This window comes from Typopeltis vanoorti, chromosome 18, assembly GCF_054136105.1.
Source record: "Typopeltis vanoorti isolate ZY-2024b chromosome 18, IOZ_Tvanoo_1.0, whole genome shotgun sequence".
In the NCBI taxonomy this organism is placed as follows: domain Eukaryota; kingdom Metazoa; phylum Arthropoda; class Arachnida; order Uropygi; family Thelyphonidae; genus Typopeltis; species Typopeltis vanoorti.
This window is the reverse complement of record NC_143566.1, coordinates 60,440,636-60,466,997: the sequence shown is the minus strand read 5'-3', so window position 1 is coordinate 60,466,997 and position 26,362 is coordinate 60,440,636. Positions and strand designations below refer to the sequence as shown.

The 26,362-nt window shown below is 33.0% G+C and overlaps 1 protein-coding gene across 1 annotated transcript in view; it reads left to right on the top strand.

Moving 5' to 3' along the window:
- Window positions 1–15,181: 15,181 nt before the first annotated feature.
- Window positions 15,182–26,362, top strand: part of LOC150096711 (Ig-like V-type domain-containing protein FAM187A) — a 28,002-nt gene continuing 16,821 nt past the window's right edge. Inside the window, exons 1-3 of the mRNA XM_090408694.1 lie at window positions 15,182–15,324; window positions 21,622–21,850; window positions 25,779–25,934. Coding sequence (XP_090264820.1) covers window positions 15,182–15,324; window positions 21,622–21,850; window positions 25,779–25,934 — 528 coding nt within the window. The remainder of the gene's footprint in view (window positions 15,325–21,621; window positions 21,851–25,778; window positions 25,935–26,362) is intronic.

Sequence of the window (26,362 nt, the reverse complement as noted above, 5' to 3'; positions counted from 1 at the left end):
ACAAAAAATGTAGCACTCGCTCCTTTCTTCGCTACATTCATTCCCAACTTCGATAGATGCTCTCTCGTCCTTTTCCCATCATAACAGAAGAACTCTTTGGGATTTTCTCTGGCGTATTCTGCTAATTTCTTCTCATAACCTGATTTTACTGTCACTTTTCTTACCTTTTCCTCGTACGGTTCGTGAGCTTGCTGGTTACCTTTCTTCTTGTATACATTCTACCAGATTTTTTTTCAGTTCCTGTTTAATGATACTACTCATCCATTTAACTCCTGCCTTTGAGTATAGAGTCTGATATTGCTTCCTCCAGATATCCCTTGACTATCCATACGGAAGCCTCCGTAGCTTAGTCAGTATAAACGAAGCCCTTTGGTCTGAAAGACCCGGGTTCGATTCCTGTCAGTGACGTGAGGAACTTTAACTGCTCTCTTTCGACTAAAGGTGAGTTAACTAGTCTCATCCCGAGGTGGAGGGGTTTTTTCCCGGTAACCCGGGTTTTTCATCCCTCAGAACAGGTAAACCGGTCGCGTGAACCCACATGGCTATCGTCATTAAATATGCTACTGCAAGGAAGGCAACGGGAAACCACCTTGTTCATAATCATCTCCCTAGTATGGTAGCATACCCTCCACCAGCCGTATGGCTGAAGAAATAGGATAAGATAGGGTAGGATCCTCCATACCCTGTTCCCTTGCACATTTTTATGCCCAATTTCGAGACGCATTTAGCTTTTATAGATTATGAAAAAGCTTTTTATATTATGCATAGAGAAAATTACAGAGTAGAATACAAAAAAAAAACAAGAATATCCATTACATTTAGTACAAGCTATACAAAGTTTATATAACGATACAAAAAAAAAAATGTAATAAATTAACAGAAAACATTGGAATTGATCAAAGTTTGTGAGGTAGGGATGTAGTTTGTCCCCAACTCTATTAATATATGCATTGATCACTTTATAAAATTATGGAAAACAATAATAAAACAAGGTATCCATTAATAAAATGCCGTATGCAGATAATGGGATTATATTACAAGAAAACGAAGCTAGCCTTCGAAAATCAGTTTATGAATTAAATAAAATTTGTCAACAATACAATCTTAATGTTTCACAAAATACAACAAAATCATGGAGGTTGAAGGCAGATATCCTATTACATCAAAAATAGTCACAGAAGATAAAATAACAGGTGACACAGTTTAATTATTTATGCTTCATAATTACATACCTAAAAGACAACGATATCAATGAAAATAAATAATAAGTTGCGAAGCAATTAAAAGGACGCTCGATATTTAAAAGAAAAGAAAAGAAACGAGAAAAGCAATTAAAATTTTATAAAGTAATGACCAATCCGCGCCTGTGTAGCTCAGTGGAAGTTGTACGTGCCGTTCAAAGCGCTAGACTGGCCGAAGAAAGAGCGTTGTAAGTTCTATTCTAGCCACCAACTAGAGTAGTGCTTCCCAAACTTATGGATGTAAAGGCCCCCTTGGAAAAAATATAATATTTCACGGCTCCCATCGAAAAAAAAGTCGTAATACAGACATATTATTATAACATTTATTGTATTTATATTCAATATAAAACATACACAGCAAATATTGCAAAAATCAAATGCAAATATTACATTTTTAGCATCTTACATATACATTTGACATGGCACACACACCTAGTCTTAAAAATTTTAAATTTGTTTTCATTATTCCACTGTCCCCCTCAACAAAACTAACGGCCCCCAAGGGGGCCAGGGCCCAGAGTTTGGGAAGCGCTGTACTAGAGGATATCGGCAGGGCCATTTCGTGGGTTTGCGCCGCCTGGGTGCAAATATTTTGCACCCAGGCGGCCCCTTCCATTAAAAATTAAAAGATCCCAAAGTACAATAACACATTACGAATCATTTTATTATACTGCACATTAAGAGGAATGTATATTAAAATAACTTTTATGTACTTTTTTATGAACGTGTTCGATTATACCGCCCCTAAACTGTGCCGCACGAGTTCGTTGCACCCTTTGCATCTCGGTACGGAACAGGCCTGGATATCGGTATTTGATATTGATATTGCGTTATCATTACAATCATTATTATTAAATTATATGTAGTAAAACATCTGTATTAAATAAATAATATATAAAAAATATTGAAATATAAATATAAATGATAAAATGCAGAAAAAAATTATAATTATTATTATTAAGAGAGACCTTCAGGGAGTCAGAACTCATCGAGAGCGGCCATACTGTTTGCACCAGCTGTCATACCTATTCTTGAATTCATTCTCGCTACATGCACACACAACATCCAACGGCAATCCATTCCAGTCAAGCATTATTCTGAGAGAAAAATCTAGCCCTAACCCCTTCTTGATAACATCCATTCTCAACTTCCATGAATGACCTGGCGTCCTTTCCACATCCTCCATAAAATGAAAAATTCCATTTACTGAAATTCTGTATAACCTTTCAGAAGTTTGTAAGTCTCAATCATTCATCCCTCTTTCTCCTGTTTGCTAGTGTCTAAAGCCTATAAATTCTCAATCTATCTCCATAATCTGTATTACACAATCCTGAATATCCTTTTTAACACTCTCTTGTGCACTCTCTCTACTGTATCAGAATCACCACGGAAACCAGACCTGCGCGCAATAGTCCAAGTGAAGTTATATACCTTGTAAAGAGGCAGAATGACATCCTTATCTTTACTTGTCCAAGGTTCGTTTCAGCATTTCCATTATTCTCAGAGTTGTATTTACAACTTTTGCTATTATGTATATTTATATAAATTCTTTCATAACTAATATCGTTAAAATGAAAATTATCTCTCATAGCACGTTAAATGAATCACTGTAAATATGTACGTGAAAAAAAAATTGTAAAATATATTGTTATTATTAATATCTATGCATATTTTATTATTTGCTCAACATTCTACTGAATATATATGTAGTGAACAGAAAATGTGTTAGTAATATTTCAATTGTATATTTATAAATGGTATGTACGAGTATATCTGATGAGAATAATAAACTTTGTCATTGTTAAAAAAAATTATTATCGGTTTTTTTTTTTTTTAATGGCATTGTGAAAAAAGTGAAATGCATGCATACTACTAGGAGTAGAAGTATGGATGTCAGCAAAAACCGAAACTAACTGTTAAAGAAAATTATGTTTAACTGTTTTGATGTAAAATTGTAACGATGAATTGTTCTTGTTATGACTAATGTTAATTTTTAATATTAAGTATAACATATTGTCCTAATTATGATAATTTTAATAACATGTAAGGAAATGTACAACTACAGTCATATAATTTCTTTGAAAGATAATAAACTGTTGTTGCATCGTTCTGATGAACTATGCCACTAAAAATATTCTGATTTCAAATTAAACATATATTTCATCCAGCCAGAACAGGTTTATGACTTTATATATTATTTCGAATGTTGTGCTCTTACAAATGGTCGTCTGATGTAAACCAGAAAGGAAATGCAGTTCAACAAAAAGGAAAACAAAATGAATCGAATAGATACGTCCGAATTTTGCGAAACATCTCTAAAAATGATTTGGAAAAATTTTGAATATCAATTAATAAGTAAAATCAGTCCTCAGAATTTATCATAATAAAAATAAATAAAGATTTTTATTTATTTATTTATCTCTACCTGTATTGATTTTAGATTTAAAAAAAAAAATTCTGAACTTCATGCTAAAACTATGTTGAGATAACATATTAATCGGGAGAGGGAATATATATATATATATATATATATATTCCCCATTTCACAAGCATAACTTATGAACAGTTTAGCTTACCACGCAATGAAATTTGCATGTGAACGTTGACTTTGAACTTTATATGTGCACATAAAAGAAACAATTCTGGTACAATATTTAATTTTATAAAGCAGTCTTCTGTAATTTAATTCTGTAATCGCCTGACATTGTTATTCAATACCGTACTAATTATGAACCTTGCACTTGGAATAACTGTTCTTTTTAAAATTACAAAGTTCACTGTTCAATCTTCTTTTTATCTGTAGACTCTTATTAAATACGATTCTTATTCAAAGTATGAATTACGCAATAATAAGTCTTTCTTTTTTTAAAAAAAACAATCGCCTGGTTGTAGATTAAATCAGTAACAGCTATAACTGTTATGAGATTTATTTCAGCAAGACACAAATTGGCACTGGGCCAAGAATCGTTAACTTCGTCTATTTAACAGATATGCATTAAAATTAATGGAATACGAGTTACAAATATTCATCACTGAGGAGGAAAATATTTGGAAATTGCGTGTAGTTAGCTGACGGATATTACTGACTGAAAATGTTATCAAATGCAATTTTATTATTTTCTAACATTGATCAAATATGAAACTGCCATAACAACGTGTAATTCTTAGAGTTCTTAATTTCGCATAAACTTCATTTATATCTTGCAGAAGTTTCTGTTTTAAATATGCTGTTAATTGATTAAATTTACGCGAGATATCAGAATCACACGTCAGAATCCACAATTTCTCTTAATTATGGATTCTGACTATTATAATTTTAATGAATAAATAGTAAGCTAGGTTAATTTAAAAAAAAAAAAAAAGGATAGATAGATAGACGAAATATCTACTGTTTATTTAGGTCTATTTCAAGAAAGAAGTTTTTTTTTTTTTTTATGGTGTAATTCAGTGTTTCTCAACCTTTTTGATGTCGCGGATCGCCTGTAGCGAATGTTAATTCACCGCTGCCTTCATAAAATCCAAAATGGAAATTTTTTATATTTTACATATCATAAAGATGAAGTAATCAATTACAATTTTACAACACTAAATGTGTCATTTATGACAATGCAATGCTGTTATAAATGGAGATGGAAGAATATGAACATATCAATTAGGCCAGGTGTGAGCAACATGATAAGACAAAGTTTAATGAAAATAAACTATTCCCGCGGACCCTCCCCCCCTTTGAATTACTCGCGAACCCCCGGGGGTTCGCGGACCACAGTTTGGGAAACACTGGTGTAATTCTTTAAACGATTTTATAAACATTTCAGTATGGGATTCAGCATGGTTGATTCCTACTATTTATTATAACTGCTCCAGATTAGCAGTGGATTAATTGACAGTGTTCATTCGTTAGGATTGCTTAATCAAACCTATAAGTACTGTATGTTACATTCTACAAACTATAGGTTAGATTCTAGAAACTCAACGAAATCGACAGCAGAACAAGCGCACGGGCGTGGTACTTACAAATAAATACGATTTAGGGTTAGCAAACATTGCCTTTTAGCATGCCTTTGGAAGGTACTTAAACTTCGGCGATAGTGAGAAGTAAAAAATGGGCTACTTAGAAAAAGTTAATGCGTGGGACGATTTATTTTATGTACATATACATTCACTAGGTGTGCCACATTACTCGATGTGATACATTTAAGGACATATTTCTAATTTAAATTTAAAAATGTTTAATAAAAATGTGTCGGGAACGGAATCCAAACCGAGTTTTGGACAATTTAGATTCGAAAATGAAATTAAGTAATTTTATCTTAAGTTATTTTTTTTCTCCTACCACAACGATGTATTAAAGTTACCATTCAAAATTATATGCATATTCATCTTTGGAACTTTATGCATGTACCTTTCTCGAAGGTACGTTTGTTTTTCATATCAATAGTGGTACATATACATATGTATATCTATATATTTATTTTTGAAGTTTCATGTTCTCCCAATACTTAATAATCAACAGAGAGAATCGGGTGATGTTATTCAAACTGCAGTTGAGAAAATGGCTCTGCTGGAAGTCTATAACCCTTCGACGGAAGTGGCATCCTCATATTGCAGCCATATTTCTCTTTCATCTGGTAGCTCATCTCAAGAAATAGAGAATCAGATATTCTTCCACTACAAATGGCCAAATAAGTTGACTTCTGAGAATACTACACCATATCCGTAAATAGTTAGCCTAAAAATATATCTCAGGACCTTACTGAGAACTGCTTGTTAACTCCCAGCCAGTATTCAAGTAAACTGGTATAAGTCAACAAGCAACCCTCACCAGTGTACTTGAATGTCAGCTCCGAATTTTACTGACGCTACTCCTAGTAAAGACTGCTTCCTCCGTGTGAGTAAAATGCATGCTGATATGCAACTGGTGGTTCCTGACAGTGCTCCAGTCGACGAGCATAGTCTTGCGGTTATGAAATTCGACAGACTGTATATATATATATATATACATGTTCGTATATATATGTTCGAAAATATAATTCGAAAAGTTATTCTCTGGTAAGCCCTTCATGCAGCAGTTGCCTTGTAAGGCACGCAAACAGAGTATGTTTAAATCAGCCCGAGAGAGAGTCCAAATCTTACAATATTGATCTAATGACTGGCCTCCTCATGGAGATGGTGGGAGTTGCTTTGCAGGCATTGCTGGGAAGGGTGACAAAGACATTGCCATAGTGTGTGTGTGTGTGTGTGTGTGTGTGTGTGTGTGTATATATATATGCTATGAATACAAATTGAAAATATATAATATTCTCGGAACTTTAATTTGAGCTATTTCATTTGCAGTGGATTAGTCAATGGATCATGTTCGACCATATCATGTACAGAGCTCCGTAGCTCAGCTGATATAGACAAAATCCTTTGTTTGGAAAGACCTGGATTACAATCTTGTCTAGAACACTAATTACCTTTATATGGATAACTCACCTTCATTTGAGATAACCGGATAAGGACTTTTCAACAGAAGGTGCGTTAGTCAGTCTCATGCGGGAAAGTGCTGGTATCAATCTACAGAAAAAATAATCGTTTTTATTTTTCTAACTTTGCACTAAAATCAGTGCTACATACTGTGATCTCACATGTAGGACAAGAGGCCTAGGTCCCAACAATCCAAGTCCAGACCTGGAGATTCGAAAAGTTATTCTCTGGTAAGCTCTTCATGCAGCAGTTACCTTGTAAGGCACGCAAACAGAGTATCTTTAAATCAGACCGAGAGAGAGTCCAAATCTTACAATATTGATCTAATGACTGGCCTCCTGATGGAGATGGTGGGAGTTGCTTTGCAGGCATTGCTGGGAAGGGTGACAAAGACATTGCCATCCAAGTAAAGAGGATCATCAATCATAGGAATAGAATTCCATAATCTCTCTCTAAGCGAGAGAGGGTCCTCATTCTGCTTTGTTGAACTCATTGCAATACAACAAACCCTACTTGGGCTGCTAATCCCAGAAGGAAGAAAAACGCGTAGTAGGCAACTTAGCATGCACATACACTTAGGAAAGATCATGAAGAAATCTGTCACGCAACCCTGGAATGGAATCCACAAGGAAAGAGTAAGCGCGGCCGTCCTAAAAATACATGGAGGGGATCGATTTTAATAGAATGTAAAAAGAAGAGTTTTGCTGAACTAAGACTAATAGCAAGGATAAGGAACCGATGGAAAGCATTTACAGACCCCCGATGTTCCTGATGGAATCTGGGGAAGAAGAAGAAAAAGGCAACTTAGCCACACAAGGTTATCCAAGTCCCGCCACTAGGAGACATCCTACTTCCGCACTTGTTAGGTGTCTCGGACCCAATGGGTGTGCAGCCAAGACACTTAGCTTCAGGGGCTATTTTACTGTTCAGTATTTAGTACTTTATATGCCTTCCCTTCCCATTTTGTCTTAAAAAAAATCTATTATTTAAAGAATGGAAGAAAGTAAATCTTGTTTAGAAACAGTTTTTTTTTTCTCGTTATATCGACCTTCTTCAATACCTTGTAATTCTTCTTTCCAGCAAAAACATCTATGCCTACGATTGGATTCGAATCCACAGAATCCGGTAGCACATTTCAAGCGGCCAACAAAGTCCAATTTGCATATATACTCATACAATTTATTGCTCTGTAGCCTACAGAGCAATAAATTCTGGCGGTTTAGTAGTTCAAGCTACTGCTGCTATCTCTGTCATTTCACAAATTTGTGTGTGTGTGTGTGTGTGTGTGTGTGTGTGTGTGTGTGTGTGTGTGTGTGTGTGTGTGTGTGTGTGTGTGTGTGTGTGTGTGTGTGTGTGTGTGTGTGTGTGTGTGTGTGAGAGAGAGAGAGAAAGAGGATTAGTTATATACTCAACTTACAAGATCTTATCCATGATATTATCATATAGTTTAGAGATATATGGTAATATTTTACTATTTTTATTAGTATTATTAACATTAAGTAGTATTAATAACAATATTATTGATTTTAGTTATTAAATAAAATAAAAATAATCCATATAAATCTCATATAATTTAAGAATGGCTTTAAAGAAAAAATAAAAGCCATAGCATTTGGTGCTAAATATCCCATATGATCTAAAACTGTAATTGAAAACCAAATGCATTTTCATTATTTAGGGTATGATATAACATTTGATATTGATAATGATGTACATAAAAATCACTGTATACATTGTTTTCAGATCATTTTTTGTACTATAAGAGATTTTATAAAAGTCAAAATAAAATAGGAAGCACGTTTAAAATTTTTATGACGCCAGGGTAATAGCAACAATATTAGTTTAGGAAGTTGAATATGAAATAACAAATAAATTAAAATAAATGCAATAAATGATAAAACAGTATTAAAATTAGATAAAACACAAGATGTAAGAAAAAAAGCTTAGGAACAAAATGAGGGTATATCTTTTAAATGCCTTGAACAGTCTTATAACCTAACTCTTGAAAGAAGATGGAACTTGTGATTTGAAAAAAGAATTCTTATTTGTTATGAGATGTTTAAGAAGATTAATGGCGTGATAGTTTTCGACAAAGGTTAGAGGGTTTAAAAATTGTGAAATAACATTGGTAATTCAAGGATGCTATGCGGGGAGCGTCGGATTTAGGTTTCTGAGAGACCAATGGTATTATTTATCTATGCGTTCTTTTTTTTATTATTATTTTCACGCATCATTTAGAATAATATTTAATAAAAATAGATGATTTCAGTATTTATGACATATTCATAGCAATTTATAAAATCAATTTTCTCCAGCTATATTTCCGAATAAGCATCCGGTATTTATTCGGAAATATAGCTGGAGGAAATTGATTTAATGGAACAACAGTGCCAAACATTGTTGTAATTATTATGGGTTACTGTACTATAACTCGTATATTACAGAACCCCAGGGTGGAAGAAGACGAAAAGAACTTAGTGGACATATGAAAGTAATAAAATAAATTAAGTAATTCCACTAATAATTCCACTAACGCTATTTACTCAGTCCATTTCGTTCTAACAGCCTTTCAGAAGACTGGCTGGCAGCTACTCTCTACTCCTAACTGCCCCAGAGCTATCAGTGATTTCATTTGGCATCTGGAAAAGAGAGTAGGCAGACAGCTACAGCCCTCTGGTTAGCCCTCTTCCTAACAGTGTATGTTATTGTCTAAAATAGTAGGAATTCTACAGTCGATTTTTTTAAACAATGGAATAAAAAAGAAAGCGTTTCTGAGAGAGAAAAAAAAGCCTACTTTTCCGTACCAGAGATCAACTAACTTAGGAAATGATCGAAGAAAGGTTCAGAAAAGTTCCTACTGGGCAACTAAACATAATGCAACTGTGTTTCTTCAGGCGGTCTAGCGCTATGGATGAAACGCCATTTCAGATCTAACAGACTATTAATTAAAGTGGTAGGAGATCTAAAGAGGAACATATCTAACACATTCAATAGGCTCACTGGGAGCTTGTTACAGCTGTGTAGGAGAGGGAGGGCACGTGTTTACTTCTCCAAAGAGAGATATAGCGCTATGTCAGAAACTGGACTGTGAATGGATATTGAGTGAGGTGCATGAGTTGTCATATGTTTAAAAGAGGGGGATTATGGATGAAGTTCGAATGAACTTCGAACCAATGATCTTTCATGATTATTTTTGCTTCCTAATTAACTAGTTTTCTTCTCTTCATAATAGACATCTTCATAGCAATTAATAATGCGACCTTCTCATGTCTATTATTAAATATGGAAAAGAAAACAAGATTGTATACCTAACATTAAGAAAATTTTAAAATTCTTATATTTATTTATTCAATTATTTAGATTATTTAAATTAAAAATTAATGATGCTTCATTTCTTAATAGAGGTGTCCCTCACTTTACACGATTAATTGGTTCTATGAAATAATCGCGTAACACGAAATCGCGTAAAGCTAGTTGAATTTAGCATGGTTGAGATAGGGATAGGGGTTTCTTCAGAAGGATATTAAAAAAAAAATACCAAAACTTTACACTTGTGAGCAAAAGAAATTTTAATGAATGAATTATTTAAACTTATAAATAAAATACACAAATTTCGTCGTTTGGTCGAGATTGAACACTTGCTGAGGCAAATAACCATGTTCCTGATTACACTTAGGAATTTTGCTGGAAAGTTCTCAGAAGCAACAACATCAGCTCCCGCAGCCTCGCCAGTCAGCTTGAGATTATGGAATCCATGTCGCACTTTGAAACGTTCAAACCACCCAGCGCTTGCAGCAAAAGATTGCACTTTAGGATCAGGATCTATAGCATTCAAATCATCAAATAAACTGTTCGCTTTAGCTTGGATAATCAAGGTGGATAACGGAACAGCACGTTGATTTTCATATTCAATCCATTGGGCCAACATCCTTTCCAATTTCTCCATAATTGGTGCCTTTATTTATGTTATCTTAGTTGTCAACATTCTCGTCGCACTTTTACAACTTTCTTTTATTTTCTCTGCTTGATTTCTTATTGTTCTTAAAGTTGATTTTGAAATTCCTGTAGCTCTGACTGTTCGACTGTGCGCTCATTACGTTCATACCTCTTTATAACTTCTAATTTTTCCTCCAGTGTTATAGCTTTTCTCTGTTTTTTTGGTCTTGGAAGTATTTTGATCACAATTACCATAATGTTTGCGTTGCAGAAGACTCCAATGATACAGTTTACCAGTTCTACACCTTCTGTGAGACTGACATGCAGCAGCACGATGCCGCCTTGTCAAAGAGGTGCGAGCACAAAGTCTCACTTGACCAAGCACAGGGTGACTGCGAAATTGCTACCGGTTGTGATTTTTAAAATTAACTTTTTAAAATCGCGTTATAGCGAAAACGCGTAAAGTGAGATCGCGTATAACGAGGGATACCTGTATTCTGTTTAGATTTTTATATCATTGTTATGTCTAAAAATAAATAATTTTCTATGAAAGCAAAAATTACATTATTGAATAATAATAATAAAAAAAAGCTAAACAATGAATTTTCGAGGTTTATTGATTGAATATTGATTTAACTGTTTGGAAATGATTAGTTAATTATGTGGCCAAGCATATTGCAACTATTTGTATGAAAACGGAAAATAAAATGAAGTGGTTTTTGTCCTATATCTTTCTTTTGATATTAGCTAAAGCTGAAGCAGCCGGACTAGGTCAGATTATTTCCAGGTATTGCTCACGTATGCATACTGTTTGCAAGATTTAGTTCAGATTATGGCCAAATATTGCCTACATTCACAAAATTACAAAACATTTACTTAGAGCTGATAAGAGAATAGCAAAAGTAAAATACAGCAGCCCCATTTTGTATGTCGGTAATCATTATATACACACGCACACACAACAAAAATCTGCTTTTAAATTCTTTGACATGTAGTTTTTAGTCATTTGAGACCATAACAAGAATGATACCCGCAACTTTCTGTGTGTGTAAGTGAATATTATCATACAGCAAGCTATGACTTCAATCAGCCGTCCTTTTTTATACAATAAATATATTATTTCTTTAAGAAGGTATACTTTATTTGCCCATGCAATAATTTAAAATAATCATGGTCATGTCACGAGGAAGGTAACTGATCTTTTACTTTCCTGGCGATTTCGAATAAAATTATGATTTTAATGCTAAATTTTTAATATTTTTTATTTTAGTATTTTTATTTTAATATTAAAACTATTATTTAAAAAAAATGAAAAGTTTCGTATATATGATTAAAATTGTCGTAATAATTTTTATTTTTTTATTTTTTAATTAATAGTTTTAACATTAATACAATAGAACATTATTATTATTATTATTATTATTATTATTATTATTATTATTATTATTATTATTATTATTATTTTAAATTTTAAAAAGTTAATTTTAAGAATCGCAACTGGTAGCAATTTCGCAGTCACCCTGTGCTTGGTCACGTGACTTTGTGCTCACACCTCTTTGACAAGGCGGCATCGTGCTGCATGTCAGTCTCACAGAAGGTGTAGAACTGGTAAACTGTATTGTTCGTCTTCTTCTTCTTATTATTATTATAATAAGAACACACGCAATTTACAGACAAAAAATACTAGTTGTGGTAGTGGTGGAGGTGGGCGGTAGATGGCGTTGATGGAGATGATTCGTAGTGAAGGTTCGGTGTAGTGGTTGAGACAGTTGTAGGTGTCCTCCCGCGATGAGTCTTCGGACTCCTTGGAGGTGTCACGAATAATAATAATAATAATAATAATTATTATTATTATTATTATTATTATTATTATTAATAATAATAATAAAAAATTATTGGTTTCGAATTTTTAAGGAGTTGAATTATAATGCAGTAATTATTCGCAGTCTTATTTGCTGTCAAGTTGTTCGAAGGTCACATGACTATACACACATACATTCGAGAGAGCATGCGCATTATCTAACATTAAGAGAAAAGTTAGCAATTAAATCAAATGAGAGTCAACTCTGATACCGAAGGCATTTTCTTCAGAGTATAACAATACTTTTTTTTTTTTTTTTTTGCTACCTTATGGGTCTGCATTTCAGGCAATAACAGTTTCACCATTGAAGCGAAACCAATCTTATTCTATATGATATGTGGGCTTTTATTTATACTGAACTGCAATACCGGCTTGGACGTAAATGCCATTAAGTTAGATGGTCTTCCTACGTTATGTGTATCTAGTAGTGTGAAGAGAAGTATGCAAAATAATTCCAAACAAGCAAAAAATAGTCGAGAAGGTATGGGATGTCATATGGGAAAATTATGCAACTATCCAATATGAGTTGAGTATCTGTTCGTGTATAAATCTGAATAAAGCAACTAGTATATTTTTTCTTTCAAAGATTATAAAAATATGACAGAGGTAAAGACATGCACATTCTCAATATGGAATCCCTATCGCCTGGACACATTATGTCGGCTCTACAAAACCAGCCTTTACCGCTAAACCTGTAACTGGCAGCGAAAATATTTACTACTGATGATCCAAGCATCTATAACGAATCGGTTTATTTTGATTTTTTTTTTTATCCGATGTGGGACTTAGCAGTTTGAATACTAAATTTTAAATTCATCTTATAATGTAAAACGCAGCTCCTAGGAGATGTATTACTGTTTTACATTATATTATGAGGAGAGGTTATTACCCAGACCGGTTCAATAAAGGTCGAAACCGGTCTGGGTAGTGACCTCTCCTCATAATGTAAAACAGCAATACATCTCCTAGGAGCTGCGTTTTACATTATGAGAAAATATTAAGGATAGTGACGGAGCTTGCTTCACCTTTGACACAAGTTGCCATGGTGTTGTACTACACAAGTGATGACTTACGCTTGGACTCGCCGATAGTTCTTCGGCATGAAACTCTTAGATTTCGATCTCCGGCTGTAAAATAATACGGGATTTATAATCCCCTTAACTAATTGGAATCATATTCAAGTTTGTGGTAAGAGAACAAGTTGATTGCAAAAAAATTCAAATCTGATGTGATCAAGCAAACTTTCCTCTTGATTTGATTAAGTGCTGAATGTATGTCGACAGTTCTCGATACATGTAGCATCGCAATACTGTAAAACGGTGTTTTGTTGCTAGTTTAACTGTATTTTAACAGAAACATTGAACTGCTGGAAAACGAAATTGAAATTTGTTCTCAGATCTTAAATTTATAATTATTTTGAACATAAGACACTCCTGTCACTAATATATTCCGTGGAGTCATTTTTGGGGAGTAGTTTTCACAAACAGCGATTTAAAATCAGAAGGCGGTTCCAATGTGATCTACAATAGTTTAAGCAGGATCATCCGAATCGAGCATAACTATGTACAACTTAAAGCCCGTTTGCTTCAGTTAGCGATTAGAACGTTAAGGAAAAAAAATATGCAAATTTCATAAACGAAAATTAAGAACAATTAACTAACCAGCCATATTTCCAAATACGTTAATGACGGTCGTCCAGTAATTTAATTTTTTTATTTTTATTTATTATTATTATTTTTTTCATCTTACATGGTTCTGCTTGTTTTTGTCGATTAGTTCGTCTGCTTGCTTCAGAATAATTCTGAACACGTCGACTATATTTGACAACCAAGTATTTTCTTTCAAGCACAATAACATTTCATATTTCTCAAAGTATCAAAATACAGTAAAATAAAATTACACAGTGAGTTTAACGAAACGTATTATCTCAGAAAACAAGAGAAAAAAAGCATAAAACGATATCATGAATGTAAAGGAAAATATCAAAAGGAAAAAAAAAAAAAAAAAAAAGAAAAGAAATAAACAGCAAAAATTTTTAAAAGTAGCATTCGAAAGGCGTCATTTGAAGAAATAACGTTAGCGATGATGAAATCTAAGAAGGGGAATTTATAAATGAAGAGAAATAACACTTCAGAAATGCTGACATTAATTTAAATTAAAAATTATCATATATATTTATTTATATTTACATACGTGTAAAATAAATTGATGCTTAACAAACTGTGTGTCATCTTAATTTGTTGTTTTCTTATTATATATAAGAAAATATTATTATTATTATTATTATTATATATTAGTTTTCTTTTCATATCTCTTTGTTTTTCAATTTTTCCTGCTAGTAAAGAATGAATACGTACATACATACTTATATTATAATTATCATCGTTTTTAATCCTACTCTCACCCATGTTTTCCATCCCCTCACATACGAAAGATTGCACCTATTAGTACCTATATGCGGGTGGGTTTTTGTTATCTTTTTATATTAAATTATAATTTTTCTTTACTTTTAAATAAATAGTTAAATTGTATTTAATTATTTATTTTATTTTTTTAAATAAAATAAATAATTAAAATGAATAAAAATACAGTTATATATATATTACCATATTGAATATATTGCCAATTTTGATTAAATCAGAAAATTTAAAATATATATTTTTGAACTAGAGGCATAATGCATCCTCCTGTAGCTAATAGGACTGCTGAAGATTATGAGAAGTGTATGAAGAAGTATGGCAATGACACTACACGAAAAGAAACCCCAGAAGCCTTATTAATGATTGAAGGAAACAGACTTCTGTTAACTTGTAAGTTTTGGTAAGTAAATCTCTCTTTCTCTCTCTTTATGATTGGTCAACAGAAGTGACAGAACTACCGCACCACCTAACCAGACCATGCAGACGACTGAACGCTATGACTAGTCTACGAAAGCTCTCAATATAGCGAAGAAAGAAGGTTTCGAAAGATCAAAGGAAAATTTGTTTCTTGGGGGAGCGGAATGCAGAATTCGCGAGTCAAAAATACTTCAAATGTATAGCAGGTCATCCATAAATGAATGCAGAATTTTTTGCTGATTTTTGGGCGTTTTCTTTCTATATCACACTTGTTCCAATCAGTGGCGCACCCAGGGAGGGGCCCCCTAAGAAAAAGGAAAAAAAAACACTAGAAAATTTTCCAAAAAATCATTTCCTAATTAAAATTAATTTTTTAAAATTTATGTTGTGTCTTCTATTTCTATACTACTTATGAATTAGCGGCCACATAAAGTTGGAATACCCTATAGCTCTCGGAAATCCCGGCCACTGTGAACGTAAGGCGAACGAAGTAATGCTCTTGAGGACCGAGCGCTACTTCGTTTGTCCTAGTCGAGCCAGAGGAGATCACAGGTATAATGTATTGGCGATCACTGCAGATGCTCAGTCATAAGTCGTATGCAATGTAGTGTGCATTCTCAAATCGTCTACTCAACTCTCCCCCCCTCCCCAAGATTAAATCTTAAGAGCTCGGCCCCCCTCCAAGATTAAATCCTAAGTGCGCTACTGGTCCCAATACATGATAAATTCCCGTTAAAAAGAAGGCCGCAGCCATTATACCGCACCACACACACACACACACACACACACACACACGAGAGAGAGAGAGAGAGAGAGGAAATAACTTGAAATGAAATTGTAAAGCGGTAGCCTTCTGAAGGCAATAGACGAAGAAATACAAAAACGTCAGTAGATTTTTTAATGCTGAAAATTTGTTGTTATTATTATTATTATTATTATTATTATTATTATTATTATTATTATTATTATTATTCCGTAACACCTTAATACAGTTCAAGGAATATATATATATATATAAGTTCAAGGAATATATGTAGGGGTCAGATGCATGCTTTTCAGATACCTTTTCTACATTACAACTTCGAAAAGTAATGTCTTTCCCCCCCCCCCTCCATAAGCGACTCTTCATTTCAGTTTTTAGAAGAGATAGAAAATAAATGCCTATTAGCATGGGAATGGAAAGCAGAAATATTTATTAAGTTTTTACCATTTCTTATTTTATTAATATAATTTACTGCAATTTTTCATTTTAAATATATATTCCAAATTTTTTATTTGCATAATTCAAAAGAAAAAAAATCTACTCCCATCCCCTGTGTTCCACGAAATCTCTCTCTCTCTTGTCACCAAATCAGAGTGATTCCTTGTTTTTAGGGAATTACAGAGGGAACCGGAGAATTACTTCTCCCCTACCTTCGGGGAAACGAAAGATGAAATTTTTACCTCCTGCAGAACAGCCACTTAAGAAACATATACAGTTAGGTCAAAGCATCAACGTTATAAAATTTTAATTGTGTGTGTGTTGCCTTAAACTTTGAGGAAATACCTATTTCCTCAAAGCTTAAGGCAACACACACAATTAAAATTTTACAACGTGATTATTTATTATTTTTGTTTTTATTCTTTTTATTAACCAAAATAATAAAATAATAAATAGTAATAAAAAAATGTGGTGTATATCACAGAACTTAATAAATAATAAATAAATTAGTCAGCAAATTTTTGACTCAGTTTTACGGCATTTATTTAATTTTTTTTTATATATTTTCAAGATTCAAGACAAAGACTTTCGTATATGTTCATCTCTATCACTTCTTTTTTTTTTTAATGTAATATAACACCCACCCACAAAAGGTTACAAACCTATAGTATATTAGTATCGTAGACGGGCTAAGGATTTTTTTTATCATATTTTTGTAATTTTTTATTTTTTTTATTCTTTAATTAGTCCGGAAATTTTGCTCTATTTCTATGTGGCGTGTTTGTCAAGTGGGCTAAAAATTTGTTACAGCTTACTGTGCAGAATCTTGTTCAGGTGTTTTTAATGTTTCAAGTGGGTCGTGATTTTATCTATAACGGTTCAAACCGTTAGATAAAACTAATTTGTGTTCAAACACACATCTAATACTATAAAGTGTGAGTAGCTACATTATTTAGTCGATTATGCATGTTAGATAAATAGATGGCGTTAACTGTACTCTGCCTTTTGGGTTTGAAAGAGAAAAAAAACTGCGTGTATTTTCAGATTTGTTGTTGTTGTATAAGCTGAAATACATGTTGGCGAAACTTGAGGATGAAATTAGCTTAATTTTGAAGCCAGTCGATTCATAGCATCTCTTACACGCATAGTAGCGTAATGAAGATACTGGAAACAGCTTGCCAGAAAGATGATAAGTTGTGTTCGATTTTTTAGCCCCTTTTTACAGGGGCTAAAAAATATTGGTTCCTATAAAATCTTTTCGTTTTTAAGTGTAATGGAACATAAGTAAAATTATGTTCCATTATACTTAAAAACGAAGTTTTCAGTATTCCAACGTACTTGCACTGGATGATTACGAAAAAAAAAAAAAGTATAGACACTCTTTTTATTATTCTTGGTAACAGAAGACACTAGCCGATCGAAATATATCCCTCCATTTCTCGTCCCGTCCAACGTGGGATGAGTTCCCTATTAAGGGTTGAGCCGGCTTGTCATTCGTCTGCTGCATTTTCTAAGGGAAATGGAGTGTTTTAGATCGTCCCTTTTTTGAGCGACGAAAAACTTTTCACCTCCATATTGAGACCTTGTAATTTACGTTTCATTGAAAATCCCCCCCTCCCCCGATAAAGGTTCCCCATTCTTTGACGGATTCGAACCAACTGAGTGACGAAGACTCAATTGAAATATGGTTCGGATATTTTTATTTAAAATAATAATGATAAATTCCAATATTTCTGTTGACTTTTACTAAAATGTCTTAGCAAAAAGTTCAGAAAATTATTGTCTGGCTTTATATAAAATGCATATAACTCTTTTTTGACTACTGGTAATCCTCCTAATAACACGGTAGTTGGTTCCTATAAAATCTCACGTAGTGCGAAATCTTATTACATGAGAGTGAAAAAATAAAATACAAAACATGGGGGGGGGGGGTCAAGTTTTAGAAGCTAACACAAAAATACACCTTTTTATTTTTATAACTATGAGAAATTTAATTTATATTAAGTTTCCGATAGTAATGAAAATAAAATGATTTTGATAAAATTATTTTGTTTAATTACGTTGCCGTCTAATGGGGTTGGTTTTTTTTTTTTTTTATTGTTATTGTCAATCAAAATACTGAGTACTTTTTTCCATTTACTCAATTATTGGCGCTTGTGGACGAGCTTCTCCCATTATCTTCCATTTCCGCTATCATATTTGCGGAAATGGAAAGATACTGCGCATTTAAATTTAAACTTTTTTTATAACTTATACCTTTTCCTGTTTTTTTTTTTTATTATTTTTTTTTTTTATAAGTTGATTCAGAATTTGTAAGGTTTCTTTTGAGCAGTGCTTTTCCCCATCCATTAGCCATAATTCTGGACTGAAATTTAATTCGCAACAAAGAAATTATTCCAATATGATTCTTAAAAACAATGTTTAGTAATGCATACCGGAAAAAATATATATAAACAATCAAATAAAAAAGCATAAGAACCTTTCACGACTGAACGTTTCAATGTAATAATTTTTAATGATTTCAAACAAGCACAAGTTCAGTAGCACTGAACCTAACACTGGGATTTCCAATTTATTATTATTATTATTATTATTATTATTATTATTATTATTATTATTATTATTATTATTATTTAACTCTCATAAATGTCTAGCGAGTTAGCAGCGAGGAAAATGGAAATACTGAAAATCACATGCAACATAATAGCAATGTTTCCACCGCATAAACGCTCAAAAATACCGTGTTGTACAAGGTTTTTGATGCAGTTCTCTGAGCACCGTAAGTAGCGTGTTGTGCGAGGGTTGCCACAATTCTCTTAACCGTGTCAGAACGAAGTCGCGTTCTTATAGAAGTAAGGTTATACAGGGGTTGCCTGCATATTGTTTCTTAATTTAAAATAATAATAATAATAAATTATTATTAGTTGCTTGCGTTGTATTCAGTTAATATTCCTGGCTCTACTAAAGAAATTATGCGCTTAATTAGAACATCAGTATTACTGGTCGACAACTATTTATGCTCCATTAAAATGATGTCATGATGGAACCGTTTACTCCTTCTCAAATTACAATTACAGCCAAAGCAGCTGTGGCTTTGAGGCAAGTGCATTATTATCTCTTAACGGACATGTTTTTTGACTGGTTTGCCTGCTTTTGCGTGATAAAAAAATCCACATATTAATTGACCTTCAATAAACAAACCAATAAATTAAAAAAAAATTATAAAGGTCCTTCACTTCTCTGATGGGATTTGTATCCAAGTCTCTCCAACTGAAGGTTATCGTTGTACATGACTTTGGATTTTCGGAAAAGAAGTAGTCCAAATCAGAATGAAGTCGATCTTCAGTGACATCTGTTAAAACAGAACTAGAAACCTGGAAACCTTTCGAGAAGCGATAGTATTGAGGGTTTTTGCGCAACAAGAATGTTAGTCAACTAGTTATTTAATAATTTTAAGCTTTACTCTTGACCTTCGACAACATTGTTGAATGACTGCCATTCTTCTAAGTCTATTTTAAAGACACTGTTTTTGGAATTTTCATAATTTAATATTTCCCTAAGATTGGTCTAACAGGTATACCTTTCTTGAATTTGACTTGACTAACATTAGTCAAGTCAAATTCTGCAGTTAGGTAATTTAACATTTACCTAACTGCAGAATTTTTGGAAATTCTGCAGTTAGGTAAATACTCTAAGTGCTTCACGAGAATTAAATATGCAAAGGCCAAAACTGTTTTCTTAGAATCAATTAGAGACTTGTTGTACATTTTCTCTTCCTGATGTAAAATCTTTTCGGAAGGTCATATTTTCTTGACTTAGAATTGACATAAAATAACCTGTTGTCCTGTAGTTTCCAAGGACACGAAAATTCAATGGTAGTCCTTGTACCGTGATTTGGAAATATTTTCGAAGATTTCCACGCGTAATTTATGTGCCCGAACTATAAAAGGCTTTTCATTAATATTCTACAACAAACTTTTGAGCTTTCTTTGGATGAGTGTCAATATTTCGGTTATGAACTTCGTTCGTTTCTCTAAAAAAAAAAATACCATTTACGTCACGGCAGTAGCATGTTCCGCCCACTTTTTAACATGAAGCAAGGATGTTGTTTCTATTTGTAAAAAAAAAAAAAAATAATAATAAAACACCAATTTTCTTTCCGTTTTTGAAGACATGTCCATATAGTTTGGACTATAATTTAGAAAAATTCAAACCTCTAAAAGAATCATACAATTCTTTCTCAGATTTGTTGACAACTTCATAAATACTTTCATCTAACGACAATGGCTTCCGATCCACAATGGAAGCAGAAATTTATCATTTGTCACTGGCACAGCATCTTGAGATGATGGTGGAGCACATCTTCCAGTATGTGCGGTACAATACTGGAAGATGAAATGACAATGAAATATTGATCATATAGTTGATTTTGATATTGGATGTAATATTAAATGTTTAGTTTCCTAGAAAGTTCAAATAAATCTATTAAAGAAAAGTGTCAATAGGCTTCTGATTCTCTTCAAACCACTGGTAAAAACTCATAGATCTGCCTTTTCTCCAAAAATCCATTGAATCGAATTAATTTACGAGATATGCAACAGTAACAAGTCCATTTTTAATCATTGTCTACTCCTACATCCATAGCAATGAAAATATGCAATCTTTGCTAACCACAATGTTATGTAGTTGCTTAACACGTTCATTGCCAAGCTGAAAATTGGAATTTCGTGTGGTGGCCAACTTTTTTTTATTTAGTTAGCGACATCCACGCGATAACGCGTGATCGGCCGTTTGGTGAGAACTCGCATCGCGTGATTGGCAATGAACGTGTTAAAACTCATAAATGAACTACATACACATTATGCATATGCGGTTCATATTTGATAATTATTAACATTACTGTATTAATTAACATTAAGATTATGCAGTATTTAAATTAGGATTGCAGATATAAGTTGCTGGCAACCTCTGCATAAATTTTTCGACCCTATGGTATACGCATTTAATTTGTATAATTATACAGTACTGATATATCATTCGATTTTAGTACCAGTAATATTAGCTTCTTTTTTTTTTAAGTCTTTCGCCAGAAAAATCGGCGCAAAGCTTATGGCGTCGTTTACTAACTGCATCGGCTACTTTAATGCCTGTTCATTTAGATGGTCGAAGAACTCGTGTTTTAGCTGATTTGACTCTGGAGATCAGCACTGCCTGGAAGAGTGATAGTGGAAGCTATGTTTGTCAACAAGGTCAACAAGTGTATGCTAAGTACAGTGTTGATGTAGTGGATGCAGAACCCCACCGTTATGTAAGTAAATAAAAAATATCATAAACTCGTGTGTTTTTTTATAGTTTAATGATTTTATACTTATTTTAACTTGTGCTTTATTCAAATATATCGCCGGTATTCACATTCTTACTTGTTCAAACTTCATATGGAGGTTGAAACAATTACGTTCAAACTGTTCATTCATCGCATAAATGATGCCGAAAGTTAAATTACGTAAACAGCAAACAGAATTAATTATTTTCCCTAATTCTCCCAAAAGGCACAGTTGACGGATTCCCTATAACTTTTATTATTATTTATTATTTTTTTAGAAGTCAGTGAGCTGCTAATTCCACCTTTAGCCATCGACGATATCTGAGATCTTAACTATCTACGATTTTTAGGGTATCTTAGATAGGGTGCCCATCGGACTCGTTTTCACAAAAAATTGTGCCGCCGTCTGCAGACATGCTTTGGGAATGTCAATATGACCCGTTCCACCATATTCGATTTCAAAGATGAAATGTTTTCGTGCAACATAAACAACTGTTGCAGGAATTAAAAAAAGAGTATTATATACTATTATTGTTTGTTATGTATGGATTTATTTATTTTATCAAAATACTTGACTTTTGGTCTTCTTTCTTTTTAAATGTAAGAGCTAACCAGTTGAGACAGCAAGAGTAACCGACTCTCTTTAAAGGACTTAAATCATATTTTTCTTCCATCCATAAATCTCCGACTGTGTTAACATTTAAAACAAAAAATACATTCCGCTTATATTAATATTTCATGCAAAATCTGTTCATCTATAAGTCAGAGAACTGAAAGACAACATGCCTAAGCATTTAATTCCAAGCTGAGATTAAAATATTTATTGACAAAATTAAAATGAAATAAATGAATATTGACCAGTTACTGTTGAAGAGTTTTATTGAATAAGTTGATTAATAATAGTTTTGTAACGCATTGACAATTTAAGCTTTATGTACTATGAATTCGATCATATAGTAACAGAACACAGAAGAATGGGCTAATCCTATCGAACAGTTTAATTCTATGTCTATGGGCAGCAGTAATAAAACTGTGGAGGGGGGGAACCATCATCACTAGCTTGACAACTATAAATTCAATGGCAATATTAGCATAATCATTGATTCTACTACCTAAAAAAACTATACTGAAGAAAAGACTGCATTCTGTAACGATGGTAGGACTTTTGTTAGTGATAAACCGAAAGAAAATTTCCGACATTTCCATAATGAAGACATTTCTTCTGAGAATATGAAGACCCCATTGTTGAATTTGTTTTGACACTTTCTGATTCCTTGCTTCAGTAGAGAGATTTTTCTTGTTTGATTGTATTATTGAGCATGGAGAAGAGTCAGTTGCATTGTTAACGAGTGAAATTAAAATCTGTGATGACTATAAAAACCTATGTCAAAGTAATGAAATGTGAAGATTTTCTAGAGTTTGTGCATAAAGAAAAAATATTATAAAAAAATACATTCTTTTGAAAAGTATATAAGAGAAAAGAGCACTCCAGATGCATCAGCTACCACAGCAAAATTCCAAGAAACAGAAAGCACTGGAACTTAAGGTGCAACAAGCTGGTAACTGCATCTTTCTGAAATTTCATTTTATTATTATTAAAAGGGTCAATCCAATTTTTGTGTAGCCCTGTGGAAGTGGCGGTTACATCCATAAAGCTTGGTCGCCCAAAGAAAGCCGTTCTCAGTTTCGAATCTAGTCGCCGACTAGAGGAACTTTTTCTAACCCTTTCTTTGACCAGTAAATAATTAGTAACTATTTGTGTTATTTACTAATTAATTACTTAATTAGTTGCTATAGACACACAACTATTTTATATTAAAATACTGTAACAGGTGAGAAGTGTACCTTTTCAGTTTGCATTAACGATTTTTATATTCAAAAGTGGGAATGTTAGTAGTTGAACATAATTTTTTAATTTTAATTTTTGAGGACACCTCGATCTCCAGATAACTGATGTCCTTTTGTTATTTCAAAAAAGGTTTGGAAATTATTTCCAAAAATAAATTCATTTTATTTTTTTATGACCACCCTAATCTTGCAGGCAATGCGACAGAAAAACATCATCTAATTCTAGACCTTGATTGGTATCGTTATCTGAAATAGTTTGAATTCTAAGTGTTTTATGAATTGCTGGACGAAATCTGCAAGTTAACGCCATTAAAAATTTAAAAAAATAAAATAAAAATAAAAAATACCTACCAGCCATAGATTAAATTAAGAACAGGCGGGAAGGGAGTAGGGGACCTATAAAACATCCTCCAGTTCAGCATTTCTGAAACTTTTCTATGATGGAACGCTGGACAAAATCCACAAGTTAACACTATTAAAAATAAAAATAAAAATAAAAATATGTCTGCCAGCCATAGATTAAATTAAGAACAGGCAGGAAGGGGATCTATAAAACATCTTCTATTTCAGCGTTTCTGAAACTTTTCTACGATGGAACACTTCACAAATCCTGAAATTTTAACGGAACACCTTGGTTAGAGTCGAGTATCATCGGTCTCGTATTCAATGTAAAGCTAAGTGCACATTATCGCCGAAGCAGGCTGTATCGCATCGCAAAATTGCGACAGCGCACACTACAGGCATGCCGGGCCGCATCGCATCGCACTAACGTTGCTTGTGACTGCATGTTTTCTAGAATAGATACCTCCATACTTCACTCGCACTCGGAGGTGTCGACAACCGCAACCAGTTGAGTCAAGGTCAGCACACGCCGGCCTTAATAGCATAATCCACACACAAAGTGAGCAGCACCTGATTTTCAACCTGATTTTGAACTTGTTGCAGCATTTAAAACCATTCCAGGCTCATATCAATTATGATCATTTTTCACTGAACACTTATTTACTTCCACGGAAAATCACAGTATTTATTCTTTTCAAATATGGAGAAGAACTTCTGACAACTCAGTTTAATTTTCATCCGTTTGACAACTCAGTATTACTCGATTTAATTTTCAGCAGTCTGTGATACATAATCTTTCATGAAGGATATACTGTTAGTTATATGTACTTGTAAGTAAAACAGGTTAAAATAAATTTCCCTAGTGCTATGTAATTATTTAAATTTCATTATATAATAATCAGCTAACGCCTTTTATTCCTTTAATAATGTTGGTTCTACGATCGATTTTCTTGAATTTACAGGACGACAAACCAGTTTCCAGGAGAAACTGGTTTGCTAGAGATCGACTAATTCGGGAACTGGTCGAAGAAAGGCTTAGAATAAGTTCATCCAGTAGGCGACTAGATTGGAATCTTCTGGCGGCCTAACGCACATGATGCAAACGTTACAATTTTATTAAAATAAATTCATGTAAAAAAATCAGCTAACGCCTTTTTATTCCCGTATAGGGAATAGGCGAGGCCGTTTAGCCCAATGTAGCGAATTGCTATTTGTTTTATGACATGAAAGGATGTAAATTTATTAAGTTAGTAGTTTATGGAAGTAAGCCACAGAATTCTGATCTAGAGACCGAACATAGTGCTTTCTCTAAGAAGCAGTTATAGTCTCATTCTGGGCAATTAAGCTAATCCCCGACCAATTAAAATTAATGAATATATTGCGTTTCATCCACATCAGCTGAAATAAACAACACATTATCTTTGCAATAGGATTTGATTTACATTCAAGCCTAAGTGATTTTTGTTAAAATTTTCAATCGGCCAGGTGAAGAAGCAAGATCGAATTATATTGCAGAAAACCAGATGTACTGTCATTTTTTTTTTTTTCTATATATCGATTCAGTTTAAGCTATAATCAGATATGTGGGATAACTGATAATTTCTACCTAGTAGGTATAACACCACCTCCTTTCTTAATGACGAACTGAAGTGACTTTCAAAAGACCAGTTCGGTCTCTAGAATAGTTTTATTTGAAACATTAATTAGTGTTGTTGTTCATTAGATTGCACAGTCTGGAAAAAGAGGTACTAAAAGGTTAGAGGCAGTAGATCTAGTTGAAAAAAATCTTCATCTTTATAGTGCTTGGTCTGACTGGAGTCCTTGTAATCGCTGTGGAAAGGTGGGAAGACGACGAAGAATTGGTATCTGCACAGTGAAGGTAGTATTAGATGTTCTTATTTGCTAAATGTAGCTTTGAATTAATTATATGCATAAATTATTAAATGTTAATATTTAATTATTTTATTTTTTTATAAGTTATTTTAATTTACTTTTTAATTTATAAATCATTTCCCAAACTACCAATCCATTACTTTACAGCATTCTTGTTACCTATTACCCTCCACAGTTTAACATAATCACAAACTGAGTCATGAATTTTAACTCGATATTATTTAATGTTATAGAATAGGGGTTGCTCAACACAGAGCTGATCAAAGTTATTATATTAATGATCTGATATCAACACTCTGATAAAACTATTATTTTTCATTGTGTTAGTATACCTATCTCTTAATATATAATGAAATTTTATTATCAGTCCAATAATCAAATTAACAGAACTGGGACATAAACATCTTTTATAAT